Here is a 16236-nt window from a genome sequence, read left to right as displayed (position 1 = left end):
TTACTTAACACTTTGTACTTTGTACAGTACTTTTTGATGCAAGGCCTTTCAGAATCTATAACAGGGGCATTATTATTTTTCAGTGAATGAGGTTGTCATAGGCCTAGGTGGAGTACAACTTTTCTACTTCTGTTATTGGCTGTTGTTTCTCAAATGCATAACGATATAACAGCTTTCATTGATTTTAGGTAAAAAAAAGAACAAATTAATTGAATAGAATCGAATCGAATCGTATCGTGGTGTATTCATGAGTATCGAAAATAATCGAATCGTTGGGTCAGGAAATCGATACTGAATCGAATCGCCATGATGGGTGTGATTTACACCCCTAATTGCCATATTGTTATATTGTTATTGCATTAGTTAAGTTGTTTATTGATTGTATATTTATAGCAAGCGTGAACGAGAGAGTGATTGGGCATTAGGCCACTGATATTAAATGGGTATGAAAATAGTGTAATAGTTATTAAAGCAAATATTTAGAGTAGGTTCATTGAATGTATCTATTTATAATAATTAATTAGTAAATATCTTATTTAATACTGAATGGTCTCCGTTGGCTCAACTTTCTCAAACATTTTTATGACCTGGTTAGGTGATTTTCTTCAATTTTCTTTTTTATTTTGGAATTTTGAAGAGCAATAAACAAACACATATTGCAATGTCAAGGGATTCATGTTTTTTTCCCCAGATGTAGAAATCAACATGTATAGTAAATTGCTATTAGTGAATTAATGGGGAGATAATCGATAATCGAATCGAATCGAACTGAAAAAATGAATCGTTAGACTAATCGATGCATCGAAAAAATAATCGCTAGATTAATCGTTTAAAAAATAATCGTTTATCCCAGCCCTAGCAGCCAGTGCTTTTCCCTGCCTGCCTGCCTGTCGCAGCTCTCCAGACTGAATTAAGTTCTCCAGCCTCAAACTAATGCTTTGAGAGGGGCTGGATTACTTGGGGGGGGCTTTAGCATGCTTTTAACACATGCATCTATGAAAGACCCAATCAGATATGGCACTTTAACGGCACTTTCCAATGTGCTTAAAACCTCTCTGCAATCCATGCAAAAGCCTGCAATAAATCCTGCCCTAAGAGGGGAGACAGTGGGTACTATGACAGGTCAGAGGGGACATCATTATATCTTCTATGGAGTAGCCAAAGGAATGCACAGCACCTCTTGGTACGGTACTATATGTGAACCGTGCTTTTACTGTGTCAATGACTTCAGGAGCAGGAGAACGTGTCCTTAGTGCAACTCTTACCGCAGAGAGGAGCTGTCAAGCTAAGAAGGCACCGGATGCCTAAAAGAGCCCGGGTGACGTAATGTTGACTTTCGAACGCCTCTTGAGTGTCAGTTGCTATGCCAACACCAATACGTCACCCGGGCTCTTTTATTCCTCATAACGCGATTTACTTCATAGCATCTCGCATTGAACTTCGCTACCTGAGACCGGCTTGCTTGTATTTGACCTACAATAAACCAACCAAAACAACCATGTGCTTGATGTTTGACTTTGGTAGGAAAGTTGTTGATTCGCTAGTTTATTATAGTATCAAAGTAAGCACATTCCATCAGCTAGCTCGTGCTAGTGTAACGAGCTATCTTGTTAGCGTGAAGCTATTCATCTGTTGTTGTGCTTAAATTAAGAAAGTCCTTAATGTGTTGTGATTTTTAGACATATCTGACGGCACCCACAATTACATTTGAACAAAACAGGGCATTGTTTACACAAAATTTTACTAAAGAACAACGGGGGATTGCTAGCTTTGATATGCTAGCGGACATTGCTAACTTACAGAATACCAGCAGGCAGGTATAGCTAAAACTTTTTAGTCGCTTAATATTGTGCCTAAACGGACACTATGTACTCCGACACTTTTTGGCTATCAGTAAGAGAGTCTCAAGAGTTGTTCGAAAGCCATCAGCTACTTTTTAGTCGCTTAATATTGTCGCACAAAAGGAGGAATTGCTATTAGCAATATAGATGCTAGCGGCGAAACCTGTTGATGTGTGCTTACTTACAAAAGACCGGCAGCCAATATTAAGCGGCTAAAAAGTACCTGATGGCTTTCGAACAACTCTTGAGACTCTCTGACTGATAGCTTAAAAGTGTCCAGGTGCGTAGTGTCCGTTTAGGCACAATTTTAAGCGACTAAAAAGTAGCAATGGCTTTCGAAAGCTAATGAGCGGCCGGGCTACACGGTGACCGGGTTACGTAATGCTAACGTTGGCATAGAAACTGTCACTCAAGAGGCGTTCGAAAGTCAACATTACGTCACCCGGGCTCTTTTAGGCATCCGATGCCTTTTTAGCTTGACAGAGCCATGCTTTTGATTGAAACCTCGACTGACCCTCACACACATCCCCCTTTCACAGACATAACATGCAGAGAAAATGAGAGTTAAGCCCAAAAGTTAAGAGGCTTTCAGAGTGGGGGTTGAAGCATGACACAATAGCGGTAAGTTTCAAAAGGGATTTTCTCTCTCTCTCTCTCGCATGATTTCCCAGGGTGCTCACCTTTGAGGCTCGACCTCCGTTTCCCCACGATCCCGAGCTGGCCCTCTCCTCAAGGTCTACAAGAGGAAGAAGGAAAAAAGATGCTTAACCCACTGAAATCCATAACATTGAAAACATGAACAGACAACACTCAAACAGATAAAGACAGAGTAAAACCCCACCCCTTCAACAGCAAAAGGCATTCTCATCTTCTCCATCTATCTGACTACATTAGAGCGTGTTTGCTTAAGTCGGTGCCATAATCAATAATGCCCTGTAATTACGCGTAATATTTTATGTAAAGCAGACTACACTTTCATGAGCTTATACGACTAATCCGTCTACGTCTATCGTGCATTAGACGGATGCAAGGTAAAATCAACTCGCACGCACACACAAGCAGACACATAAACACAATGGAGCATTGTAATCATCATAATTAATGTAAGCTATTGGTTTCTGCTTTGAGCATCTGCGGCCTATTCATCCGACAACGCAAGCCTTTTTATGAGATCCATTTGATTTCCCCTCCAGCGTGTTCCAAAGCCCTGCCCGTCCCGCTCCACAGTCTCCGTACCACTCTTCACCGTAGCATCCACACCCAGGCCTCCTGTCCACACCCAGGCCACCCAATCACACCAAGGCCTCCCAATGACACCCAGGCCTCCCATCCACAACCAGGCCTCCCAATCACACCCAGGCCTCCCATCCACACCCAGGCACTGCATCCACACCCAGGGAACCCATCCACACCCAGACCACCCATCCACACCCAGGCCTCCATGAACACTCTTCTTGAATTCCTTTGTTTCACACTCTCTGAAGTCTCACTTCAAACAGGTCTCTCTCATTGTGCCTGCATGGAAAAGACGACGGCCATTCACTGATGAAGCTATTCACGTCTGGCTGTCTCATGTGGGCACAGAGATACCATTCAATGGCGCACAAACCGGTTGAAGCGGCGGCGTGGGGGGAACGATCAGAACATGGGAAGAATGTGCACCCGTGCAGAGGCATGCACTGCAAACACTGTGGATGAGGTTACTGAAAGGGGCTGTTTGCTTTATCAGCAACATGACATTTGGTACAAGATCTTGCATTCATGTGCTTGCTTCTCATGAGTGGTAATCTCCACTATCTGCAGGTGTTTCAACCAGAGCTCCACATCCCCCAACAACACAGGGTGAGCTCTAACGGGTGAGTGACGGAGAGAGAGAGAGAGAAAGAGAGACAGAGAGAGAGAGTGACAGAGAGTGAGGGTGAGGGAGTCCTGACACACAGCAAAACTCAAATGATTCAAAGCACTCACGCATTTGAGTAAACTTGCCGGTAGGTCACTGTGCATGTGCCAAACACAGACAGGGAGAGGTATGGGACAGAGATGGGAGTGGGATGGGAGTGGGGCTCCCAGATGAATGTGCTGTGTAGTGCATTTCATACGCGCACGCCACTAACATCCTCCCGACGCTAATCCAGGATTTGGCCATGAGGTGCGATGAGGCTCACTGAGAAAAAAAAAAAGAGAGATCTAAAGAATGCCTAATTTCTCTCCTTTTCCACCGGCAGCCCGGTCGCTGGAGAATCTAGTCCTTACCTGCTAAGAGTTAGAGTTTCTCTATCTCCCTCCCTCGCTCTCTTACTTCTCCTCCTTCTCCTCCTCCTCTGACTTCCTCTCTTTCCTCTGAGCCCAGCATCTTGTGTAATTTATTACCCCCCAGCACACACTCCCACCCCCAATCGCACTTCTTATCTGCCGCTGCCCACATGGAGGCCTTCCTCTCACACCTTTCAGGACTCAAAGACCTGCAGCACCTGTGTTCCTGTGGAGCGCTGCCAGGGAGCCGGCTACAGCCATAAATCTCCTGGCCTCCCTCCGCCTGTGCCCCTGGCTCTGTCTGCCTGTCTGTCTGTATGTAGCCTCCATCAGCTGGTCAGGCTCAGGAGGAGGAGGAGGGGGGCAGTGGTGGAGGAGTACAGAGAGGAAGAGGAAGAGTCACCCACTTGTAGACTATAACCTCTTCTGATGTCTGCTCCCCCATGCTAGCCTTTCTGGATAGGCTAGAGCTGGGACTGTGCAGATGCCTTTAAGTGTCCGTGATATAGCCTCTTCTTTTCCTCCTCCCCTCCCCTCCCCTACCCATCTCTCTCATCCTCTACTATTGTAATTATTCTGATGGACAGAGGCGGGGAATGGTTTCACCTCTGATTAAACAGCACAGGCTCAGGCTTTGAGGCTGATACACAGGCTTTCAGACCACTGTGGATGAGAGCAGGGGAGAAATGAAAAGAAAGAAAAAACTAAAAGAAAGAGAGAAAGGAGAGTGTAAGAAACACTGCATCATGGAGAGAGTGAAGCAGAAAATAGGAGAGATGGAGAGAGAGACAAATCCATCTTACAGGATTAAGAGTAGTGATAGCACTGTATAATCCAAAGCAATGATGCAGGCCAAGCCCCTGCTAACTGTGTTTCAGGAGGAAGACAATCGCTGTCAACCCAGATTTAGACCACTGTTCAAAACACACTGCAAATCAAAAGAACCACTCAGACATGACTGCTTTAAACCAGGCCACCTCAAAAGACACCTACACCTGCATGCATCATACCTCTGCCCCACTCAGTAGGACTGGGTTAACAGCATAATACTGTTTCCACAGCTTTTGGTGCTGTTGTGGTTGGAGCATATGCCACATCTTTATGGTTGGGATAACAGGTGAGGCCTGTGTGTGGATCTGTCTGCTGGCTGCTCCAGGGAGGCCGTCTATGACTGACTCAACACCCCTCTTTGTCCCAGCACAGACACCACACCACACACAGCCACGCTAATCTCCCTCCGCTACATTAGAGAGGGTTCAGCAATCCCCTCCATTCATCTCTGTGGATCAGCACACACCACCTCCACTAGTTTAATGGTCTACAAACTTATCCACATTTATTTAATCAAATATATGAACAAAAGAAAGGCCTTTGTATTCATTGTTATTGTTCTCTTTGGATATTACCTTGCATGAAGAGTATAACGGAGAGGGGAAAAAACAACAATTGAGGCAGCAAACAGACTAGAGAAAAACAGGCAAGTTGACGCTCTGTGCATTTGTTAAACCTCTTTGTTTGGAGCACAGGTTTAGCAACCCTTTGGCCTCAGGGTGTGTCTATCTACCTCTCTCTCTCTCTCTCTCTCTCTCTCGTCCTCCCTCCCTCCCTCTCTGTTGAAGCAGACATCACACAACTTTCTGTAGTCTGTACCTGCCAGCCCGGGGTCACTCCAGGTTTCCATGGCAATCTCCCCTATAAAGGACGGAGGCGTCTGCACACACCAATAAGAAAAACTTCCCAGCAGCCTCTGGGCCTGCTCCAGGTCTGTCTCTACTCTTTAAGGAACATTAAAGGCCAAATTAATTATATAATGAAAAGCAAACTAAGAACTCCACTCCAGCAGAGGCAGGTCGTGCCAAACCAAATGTTGAGACTGGCACGGAGGCAGTGATCAAATAAATTTAAAAATTAAATGAATAAATAAACGATCCAGTGAGATCATAATTCTGGGTTCTTAAACACTGGGTAAGTATTCAACATCAAAGTGCCACCTCATGCATTTGGCAACTCCACTTCCTGTTTTTATGATCAACATTCAGATTGTGGCGCTATTAATGCAGCGGGCACGTCGGGCATATGAAACACCTTCTTATGCATGGCTCTAAATCCTCTCCGCGTGTGCGTGTGCGTGTGCGTGTTTGCACAGCTGAGACGTACATTGGCTCCATGTGCAGTCCTTCCTATCGCGAGTGGACCAGTAATCTGCCCTGCATCCGTCACAAGCTAATAAAGTTACACTGACAGACAAGACCACTGCTTTCACAGAGATGAAATTAAAGTTGGTTGACACAGAACAGAGACATATTAATACAGTTATCTTGGCTGTCATAGGAAAACAGACCTGTATCTATTTATATTTCTCTTTCTCCCCCTTTCTTTTATCCAAAGCGAGAAAGACAGTAAGTGGAAGGGGGGGGGGGGGATAAAGAGGACAGGTTAGCGATGTGATAACCTCAAAGCAAGCAGTCAACCAGGGCAAAGCCCATCAGAACATGACAGTTGTCGAGTTGGTCTTTTTTTCCCCTGTCACCTGTTCACTTCTCTCCACCAGTTCTGTTCTGTCTCTTCGTGTGTGTGTGTGTGTGTGTGTGTGTGTGTGTGTGACACAAGACGGGTGTCTCCTGCTCGGCTGGAGACAGAGATGCGAGACACAGACAGATACAGCTCATCTCAACATCAGCTCCATCCCTCCCTCAAACACAGATCCCAGGCACCGAGTCACTACACTGTGATGTTACCCCCTCTTATCTGCTTGACACACATTCACACATTGTCCTTCTCTAATTCTTTCTTTCTTTCTCTCTCACACACACACACACACACACACACACACACACACACACACAATACGAGAGCGAGAGCCCTGTTATCCGTATTTAATGACAAGCACTAGATGTAATAAATCCCGTCCTGCCGGCGGCGACGGCTTCCGCACAGTGGCACCTTTGTGGTAGGTGAGTGGTCTGGTGCACCTGTCTTCTCCCAGTAACCCCCACCCCACCCCACCCCTACCCCCGCTCCATCCACTTCACACCCCCACAGCCCTCCACTCCCGCTGACCCCCCTCTCTAATTAACCCCGGCCTTTGGTTGATCCCATCTGCTCCAAAGCACTGTGTCACTCTCCAGGCCGACCCGCGACCCACCGCGGCCCCTCCTGTCGGCCCCCTCACTTAATAAAGAACCCGTCAGTGGTGACACACACACACTGGGTGACCGGGGGCCGGGGCTGGGGCCGTCCATGACTGAGATGGTGGTGATGAATGCGCCGGGCGTCTGAAGCCTGCTGTCAGCCGGACAACAGCTAGGTAAGGACTGCCACTGCACCGAGGAGGATGAGGGTGGCATGGAGGCTACTGTAGAATGCTGGAGGCCTGGATCTTTAAAGCACATACGTGCCGGGGGCTGTGTGAACTGTATACATAGTTATAGGTTAAACATCAAAACTCTTCCATCAGACATTTTTGCAATGATGCAATAAAATGAATGTCCAGGACTTCCATGGTCAGCATGTCTGAGGCCAGGAGTGTAATCCAATTACACAGGACAAAAACAATCGACTTTCCCCTCATTCCAATCCCCCAGCTTATAGTCTTGTCATCATCAGGGCGCACAGTCAATAATAACCTAGATACCACCATAGTAGCAAGAAATCAATTTCAAATACCATTAGAGTTCCACTCCAAGGCTGCTCAGAGTCCCACGGAACGTTTCTTTCTCAACAATGGAAGACTCAGAACCCAGCGCTAGCAGCGATGCTTGCAGAGCCACACCAGTTAGACAAACTCAGCCATCCATGCTGCGTTCCGATACTCCACACACACGGTTACTGACCGTACCGCTGAACTCACCAGGAAAAAAAAAACATTGTGCGAGACTTTCACGTGCAATAGAAACACTCACCCGAGCGTGCACTTTCCATCGCTCCAGACCTGAAAGTTGAGCACAAGTCAACCAGGCAAAGACTGATGGGTCAAACCATCCCACATCATCCTCCTTAGACAATGCCAAAGCACAAGAGACAATGAGCCTGACTGTTCTGACAGAGAGGAGACCACAGCTGGGTAACACAAGATAGGTGCACCAACTACAGAGGAAAGGTTCGCTACCCACAGCTTTAAATAGATCGGGGAGAATGCCTCCAACAACCAAGAGAACGCTCTCTACTGCAAAGACATGACACCATTCAATGACAGGCTGTAACATCCCATCGCCATATTTGTCTGACCAGATCTTTCTTCCCATTTAGATGTAGGCTGCTGCTGTAATTATGCATCATTTCTCCCCTAGACATGATTGCTACATGCTCAGGCCACCTATTACAGCCTAGCCTGCACACTCTCCTGGTTTTCCTCTCCATAGGCTTTAAATGGCTTAGCTTTTCCACGCCACATTTTCCCACCATGGCGAGTAGTGTCTTTCCTTTCACTCACTCCAAAGCGCAAGGTGTGTTTTTGCTTTCAAAGAACCTCTTCACTGTCATTAACAGGTGCAAACAAAGGCAGTCTCACCTTCCCCTCCCCTCCACTCCACTCTCCTCCACTCCACTCCCACCCCCTAAGAGTCTGCCCAAAGACCAGATGTTTCCAGCTGTTCTGCTGCTTGTTCTGAGGAAGTAGGAGTATGGTTGGCACTCTGCAGGACATGGTGGAAGAAACTAGAGATTCCCACCAGCAATGCCTGAGAATCACGTGGGAGGGGAAGACATTTAAAAGGAAAGCGTCTTGCAGGGAAAGACACACAACATGAAAAATTGCGCGCACACACACATGTACACATGCTTCTGCACACCTGCACACATGTGCACGCACACACACAATAGGAACGCTGGAGGAGCTATGGTGTTGGAGCTGCAGGGAGTTGGGTGGGACATGAGCACATGATCATCAGAGGGGGAAGCAGCGGGCTGAGAACAGAGGAGAGAGTGAGAGTGAGAGTGTGAGAGAGAGAGAGAGAGAGAGAGAGAGAGAGAGAGAGAGAGAGAGAGAGAGAGAGAGACTTGTGCCTCTGATAGAGCGAGAGAGAGACTTGTGCCTCTGATAGAGCGAGAGAGAGACTTGTGCCTCTGATAGAGCGAGAGAGAGACTTGTGCCTCTGATAGAGCGAGAGAGAGACTTGTGCCTCTGATAGAGCGAGAGAGAGACTTGTGCCTCTGATAGAGCGAGAGAGAGACTTGTGCCTCTGATAGAGCGAGAGAGAGACTTGTGCCTCTGATAGAGCGAGAGTGAGACTTGTGCCTCTGATAGAGCGAGAGAGAGACTTGTGCCTCTGATAGAGCGAGAGTGAGACTTGTGCCTCTGATACTAGTCATATGCAGCGCATGGAAGCCATGGCCTAATCAATCCCATGTCTGCTGAGGGAGATCACTTATCAGCCCTCAACACTAATCAGCTCCCAGCACCACACATTCACCCTGAACAGCCTCGAACCAGTCTCACCTTCTCAGAGCTAGGAAGGACTTCTTTGCAAATGTGATTATGGAGGACTAAAGCGCCCTGACTGATCACTCTGGAGTTGAGCAAAAGGTTGTTGAGGAGGCCGTCCTGTGGAGCCCATAATGACAGTCTCATTAGCAGCAGGGCCTCAGTCCCAGTCACAGACCACCCATCTGGACTGAGTGAAAGCACCATAGTCAAAACCTCTGGCAGCCCATCGCTTGCCTTTCTCACCAACATACACCATGTAACATATGCCCACATGGTGTGCCCATCACAAACAAATACAGGACCGACATTTTAGCTTCTAAAAGCATTCAGCAGAGAAAAGGCCAAAGCAATGATGACACCAGAATTAGACTACTACACATTAAATTACAACTGAGGAATTTTTTAACTTACTATTTTGCTGTTTCTATGATACTAAAATAAAATGGAAGTCTCCAGAACACACAATGAAGATAAGTGCTTCCATGCTGTTTATGTCACCTGGTGAAAATCATGACGCTAGCCAGACCATAACCAGAGCAGTTAACTTGGTTATGCACTGGTGTTGTTTTTGATCAGTCTCGGCATGGCGGCTCATTCTCACAGGGGGACGGGGGTGTTGGGGTGTAAACACACACCTCCTGAGTGGAGCAGCAGGGAGGCCCTGATTACCTCAGACACAACCATATATCACACCATCAGAGGCTCACTAGAGCCCCTCTACTCCACAACAGTCCCCCAGCGCCCCTTAAACACCCCAACCCCCCTCCAACCTCAGACACATGCGGCCTTGACTCACTGATGAAAGACAGACCACAAACATGCCCTGATAGAAAGAGAGAGGGAGAAAAAAAGAGAGGGAGCAATGAAGGGCTTGAAAGGCAAAGAGAGAGAGAGAGAGAGAGAGAGAGAGAGCGAGCAAGCGAGTGAAAGAAAGAAAGAGATTACGGGACAGAGAGGAGCACCAGGTGCTTTCGTTTACCCCGAGAGCCGACCAGCCTGGGCCTGTGCTTTGGCCTGCGCTTAACCACTGCACCCACGCCAACACCACAGCGTTATTAATTACACGCACAAGTCTTCCTCTGGCCCGCTATAAATAAGCGCGACCACGTATCGGCCAGAGGATTAAACGCCCTGCTGACCTGTGCGCCAGACACAGGTGCTTTATCAAACAGAGCGCATGTGCACCAGAGGCCTGGAATGCTCCTCTCTCTCTCCGCCCCCACGGACAATTCCTGTCTGGAAATGCCCCACAAATACACACCAGACTTGGAGAGAAATCACCACACACACACACACACACACACACACACACACACACACACACACACACACACACACACACCATGCAGTACAGGAACTCAAGCATTTTGTACCAAAGGTATAGAAGCAGTGAAGGTTGCCTGGCTGTAAACACGTGCACATTCCATGACTGCAGCTGTATTATCCATTCAGAGCTGCTCCGTGACATGTGGCCTATGACAGTATTCAAGAATGGAGGCACGTATGGAACTGTAAAGACAGGTCTCAACAGTCCTTGAGAAATCAGGAAAGCAAAGCTTTCACACAGACACTTTTCTTCCTTTCAGTATTCCAAGTGGAGGTTGTGTTGTGTGAAGCCCTTGGAGTCCAGTGGGAGTGGGGGCCCTTGCTCTCTCTGTGTAAAAGAACTCTGGGGCTTCTCTGATGTAGCATGACACATTCACAGCTCCATTAAACTCCAGCTGAAGGTTAGGGGACTGAGAATGGGCATTCAGACAGTGGGGCAAGAGGAACAGTGCAAAGTTCTCCACTGAGTCATTTTTGACTCATGCTCAGTTGCACACAGACAGACACTTACACGGTGACTGGACACACACAAACACAGACACACCAGACTCAGAATCAGAGTACTCTGCCCACATGGAGGGACCCAAAAGTACAGATCTAGTGCCTACACCAGTGTTTGGATGAATTTCACATGATTCAACTTTGAGAAAATATAATTATAGAGGGGTGGTGGTGGGGGGGGAGAAAAACAAACATGAGAAAATGCTCCTGCTAATGCCAGTTTGGCCTGGGACGGCCCATTCACACCTTTCCCCACAGGGCCCAAGGGCACCAGGTCCGCCAGACTGGCGCAGGGAAAAAGTGTGATCTGCCCAGGCGTGCCAGTCTGGCATTTGTGTGCCAGAGCAGGAGGCAGGGCCTTTCCTTGGTTTGAGGGCGTCCGTTTTACAGCCGTCATCTGACTCCCCCTTAGTGTGCTATTCACAAAAGACAGGCTCCAAGAGAGGGAGAGGGAGAGGGAGAGAGAGGGACAGGGAGAGAGAGAGACAGAGAGAGAGAGAAAAAAAAAGAAAGAGAGAGGGAGAGAGAGAAAAAGAGAGAGAGAGAGAGAGACGGAGGGGTGCACCGTTTCTGCTGGGGTTGAGAAGCACAATAGAAGCAGGACATGGCTCACTTCCTCAGCTCAGTCATTATGGTGCGCACAGGACGTGCTTATGAGGCTGCTTCCTCCACCAGTCGCTCCGGGATTTCCTCATTTCCTGGGACTAGTTCCATCCTGTTGATGTCCTTCCAGCAGGGGTCTGTTTTGGATTTGTTCTTCTGATGGGGACCTCTGACCTAATCACTACCCCCTCCTCAACTATCCTCCCAGCGTCATACAAGCTCCATTTCCCTCTTCACATCAAGTCATCACTCCTTCCTAATTCACCCAAGTCACATCTCCTCACATCTATATCAACTTAACATACATTCCGTAACGCTAATAAAGTAGTCAAAACACACATTCACAAACAATACAATGATGCTTAATGCAAATGTATGCAGTCCCTCTGTTCAACTACTGCTGGAATGATTTTTTCCCCCTACTGTTTTTTTTTCCAGAGGTGGTTACAAGAGACTTGTCAGTAGTTTATCTTAATGCTAATATGACAAAACAATCATTAGGGCTGTTGCTTGTTTTCCCAGCATGTTGAAGACGGGCGCGTGTGTGTGCGTGTGTGTGCGTGTGTGTGCGTGCGTGTGCTAGGGGGCTGCCACGCTCTCCTCACAGGACTCTCCATTAGCCATTCCAGTCGTGATTAAACACGCCTCTCTGACCGGGGAATTTGTGTCCGTGATGAATTATTTATTCCTGCCTTTTATTTCCTCAGCTGCAGAGTATGTGGGGAAATAGCTGGGAAAGAGATGATAGCACCTGTTGGTATTTTTTCATCTGTGTGACTCCCAATCAAACATGAGCTGGAAACTGAAGATGGAATTTAAATCAGGTCTCAGGACCAGAGAAGGAAGGACATTCACCCCTGAGACGACCAGCTGAGACCTAGTGATGACATGCTCTTCTTCAAGGCGCCATCGAGTGGGTAACTCAAAGATTATAGCTCCCCTTGGAGGAGAAGACGACCCCTCTATCACTAAAGTTCATCACTAACGACTGGCACAAGCACACTCTGGGGCAGAAATGCCTCCCTCAGTGAAGGCACCTGAGCACTGGAGATATTGCGTCTGCAGCTGAGCGGAGACAGGAGTCTTCATCTGCCACATCCACTCAGCTCAGCTCATCATTACCTACGACAGGTGTGACACTTCCTAATGCGACATTCACATTAGCGCCGGGAGAGAACGAGACTGGGGAAAGAGGAATGAAAAAGAAAACCAGATGTCTTTTTTTAATGAAGGAAATAGACGAGTGTGCAAATGAAGACATATCCAAGTGGTAAATATGGTGGAGAGGCAGAGTGACAGAGTCAGACCTGGGAGGGAAGAGTGCAATCAGTCAGAGGATGATCACAAAAAAACCTCCCGTCTCACTGTAACCCCAAGCACAAAGTCAGCTGCACGAGTGCCAGCTAAATCTGAGATTTGAGATATATCTGCAGCTTTCACACTTCCATATCATCTCTCTAAATCACCCGATAGGGCCAGTGTTGGTTACAAGGGACTATCTTCAGATGACATCAGTCAATAGAGCTGGGTTTGTCTTCAGCACCGATTAAGCGACTATAAAAATGATCTGTATCCATTTTGACAAATCTAAAGTGCAGCGGTGTTAATGGAGCTGTATGAGTATGGACAGGGTGAGCTGCTTTTGGTTGCTGTGGTGCAGCAATTACTAATCGCCTTCAGCCCCAGTCCCCTCCTTTCTCATTATAGCCATAAATCTCAGTGATTGATAGCATATGAGGAATGAGAAAGAGCTGCTTTGATGATGAAGATGTATCCTTTAATAAATCTGAGTCCATATTCTTAAATATAACATTCTTTCTGCCAAGCACTTCATTTGAAGTCCATTTTTGTCTCAGCGCGCCTTCATAACGTGAAGCATTTAAACTCTAACTTTTCCTCAAGTGTGAATTTGATTTCATTGGACTGTTGTGCCAACAATACTTAATTATATCCAGGGATAATCATTTAGAATGTCACCATCACAAGACTATGAACAAGATTCAACTTGTAAGTAGTTTTGGCTAACCATATCTACACCATCATAAATGCCACAAATGTGAAAGAAAAAAAACACTTATCTCCAGAGGCATCCATTCTGGTGCTTCTCTAAAAAATATGGCGCCAGGTTAACCAAAGCCTCATCCACAAGCACTCAACGATCCTCTGTTCCTTCACGCTAGCTTCCCCATCAACCCCCGCTAGTCACTGCACCTGTTACCACCAGAGGAAACCTCCACTCACTCTTGTGCCTATTACCCGTTGTTGGTGGTTTCTTTCATTCTGCCTGCCAGGCAGATTGGCAGTTATTCTCAGACTTTCCTGTTGCAAACTACAGAATGGAGCAGACAACCCAAATTGTTGTCAGAAAATAGGCTTACTGTGTTCCTCTGAATAATAATACAGATGTTCATCGTTTTTACTGTGTGTACCCTTACTGCACAGGGCAACTGTGTAGCAGGTGAAAGCTTTCAGATTACCTTCACATGATAATCTACCTATGAAGTAGATGATTGAGCCTTCTTCAAGTCAATTTTTATATGACATTGATGGGTTTTGTTAGCCTGACGATGTCATACTCATGATTCTAGTCAGAATATGAGTCTGAGACCGAACCATTGGACTTTGATTATGGGGCGTGTTTCAACGAACCAGGAAAGAAAATGCCTCTTCGCTGAATTGGATACCTAGAACCAATCAGAGCAACGTAGTATTACCATCTGATAGATTATACTTTTACCTGATCCCGTAGGAAGGACGGCAAAAACATCTTTTCAATCGACAAATGCCTTGATCGCGTTGCTCTGTTCCTCTTTCAAAATGAATGCGCTGTCAATATCTGTTGAGATATGCCTGCTCACGTTAATTAATTAGCATTAAGGCTACAAGCTACAGTTTGTTTCAATGGGTTTTTGGTGTACGCGTTAGCAATGACCTAACAATAATGGTCTAGAGAGCTTTAGTTAAGACAAACAATACTCTGCAACATTCGTGTTGCACATGCACAACTAACCGAGTCAATGTAGACATTAAAAAGTCGTGTAGATAGCTTAATTCACATAAAATATTCCCCACTAAGCACCTGAGACGGGCCATCTTGGCCGGAGTTCGAATCTACCGGTTAATTCAACTCAAGCGTTGGTTGATTATCTGTCCATCAACGTATAAAGCCCGCCCTTACAATTTGATTGGTCTGATCACTTTTTCGAGGCCTTGAATACCTCCCAACTAGCTCAATTCCAGACTGAATCTCCCAGACCAAAAATGTTGTGGGCGGAGTTCAGGCTGGTATCCAGGCTAGGGTTTTGTTACCAAGTACTTTAAAAGCGCAAAGGGAACAGAATATGTCTCTGTGGTAAAGCACTACCTAGTAGATGATAGTCTAATACGAGAGTGCATTTCAAATAAAATGCATTATTATTATTATTATCATTATTAGTATTATTATTAGTATTATTATTATTATTATTATTATTATTATTATTATTAATAATAATAATAATATAGGAAAAGCTAGGCTATATCACAAAATTGACACAATTTTTGACAGTATCATCAATACAGTGAATACACACAAGAATTGCAAAGTTGGTACATGGAACATATTCATTCCCTCTCCTCTCCTCCCCTTGCAAGGTATGTGTCCATTTATAATGGATTGATCTACAGGGAACCAAGGACAAATAATGAAATGGACATCCACAGTGTGGGTGAGCAGAGTCCAGAGACACTGAGAGAAAGCCTCTGCAGAAGGGATGACAAACACACATAGTGGCTAGTTTATGCCTTCTCCACCTTGACCCAGTGTCTGGGACACATACACAGCCCTGGTGGTTCTCAGAATGCAAGATGGTAATGGCAAGACAGGCAACAGCTTGCTTCAACCACAAAAAAAGGAACACTTCCTGTTATTTAAACATAGGCTACGGTGCTGGCTGAACATCTGGAGTAGAGCAGGGTGAAAAGAGAGAAAATAAAAGTTTAAGAAGAACAAGCTCCATGCTCCATGCTTCTTTTCACTTCTCAGGACTTTGGTGCACTTTCAGACGCACTCTCTTATGTTTTACTATGTTTGTTTTCTCTTCTTTTGTTCAAAAAATACATTAAAGGAGAAAAACAAATAACAGATTGGGTAGCTAATGGCTTGCTAAATGGAGGGGAAAAAAGTGTATGAGAGAAAAAAAAAAAAAATCCACATCAGATATATGGAGGAGGGGATGGGGGGGGAAAAACACTATTAGCAAGTTCAAACACGGCTCACTTGAATGAGCGGCTTTCGATTTTAAAGAA

At 46.1% G+C, this 16236-nt stretch overlaps 1 protein-coding gene across 5 annotated transcripts in view; it reads right to left on the bottom strand.

Annotated features, from left to right (window-relative positions):
- Nucleotides 1–16236, bottom strand: part of tcf4 (transcription factor 4) — a gene marked incomplete at its 3' end in the record, with an annotated part of 158036 nt that overhangs the window by 118504 nt on the left and 23296 nt on the right. For all 5 annotated transcript variants that reach the window (XM_080847854.1, XM_080847853.1, XM_080847851.1 and 2 more), the window contains one exon: nt 2522–2577. In XM_080847854.1, coding sequence (XP_080703980.1) covers nt 2522–2577 — 56 coding nt within the window. The remainder of the gene's footprint in view (nt 1–2521; nt 2578–16236) is intronic.

This window comes from Sprattus sprattus, assembly GCF_963457725.1.
Source record: "Sprattus sprattus genome assembly, chromosome: 11".
In the NCBI taxonomy this organism is placed as follows: domain Eukaryota; kingdom Metazoa; phylum Chordata; class Actinopteri; order Clupeiformes; family Clupeidae; genus Sprattus; species Sprattus sprattus.
The sequence above is the reverse complement of the archived record's forward strand: the minus strand, read 5'-3'. Positions and strand labels throughout refer to the sequence as shown.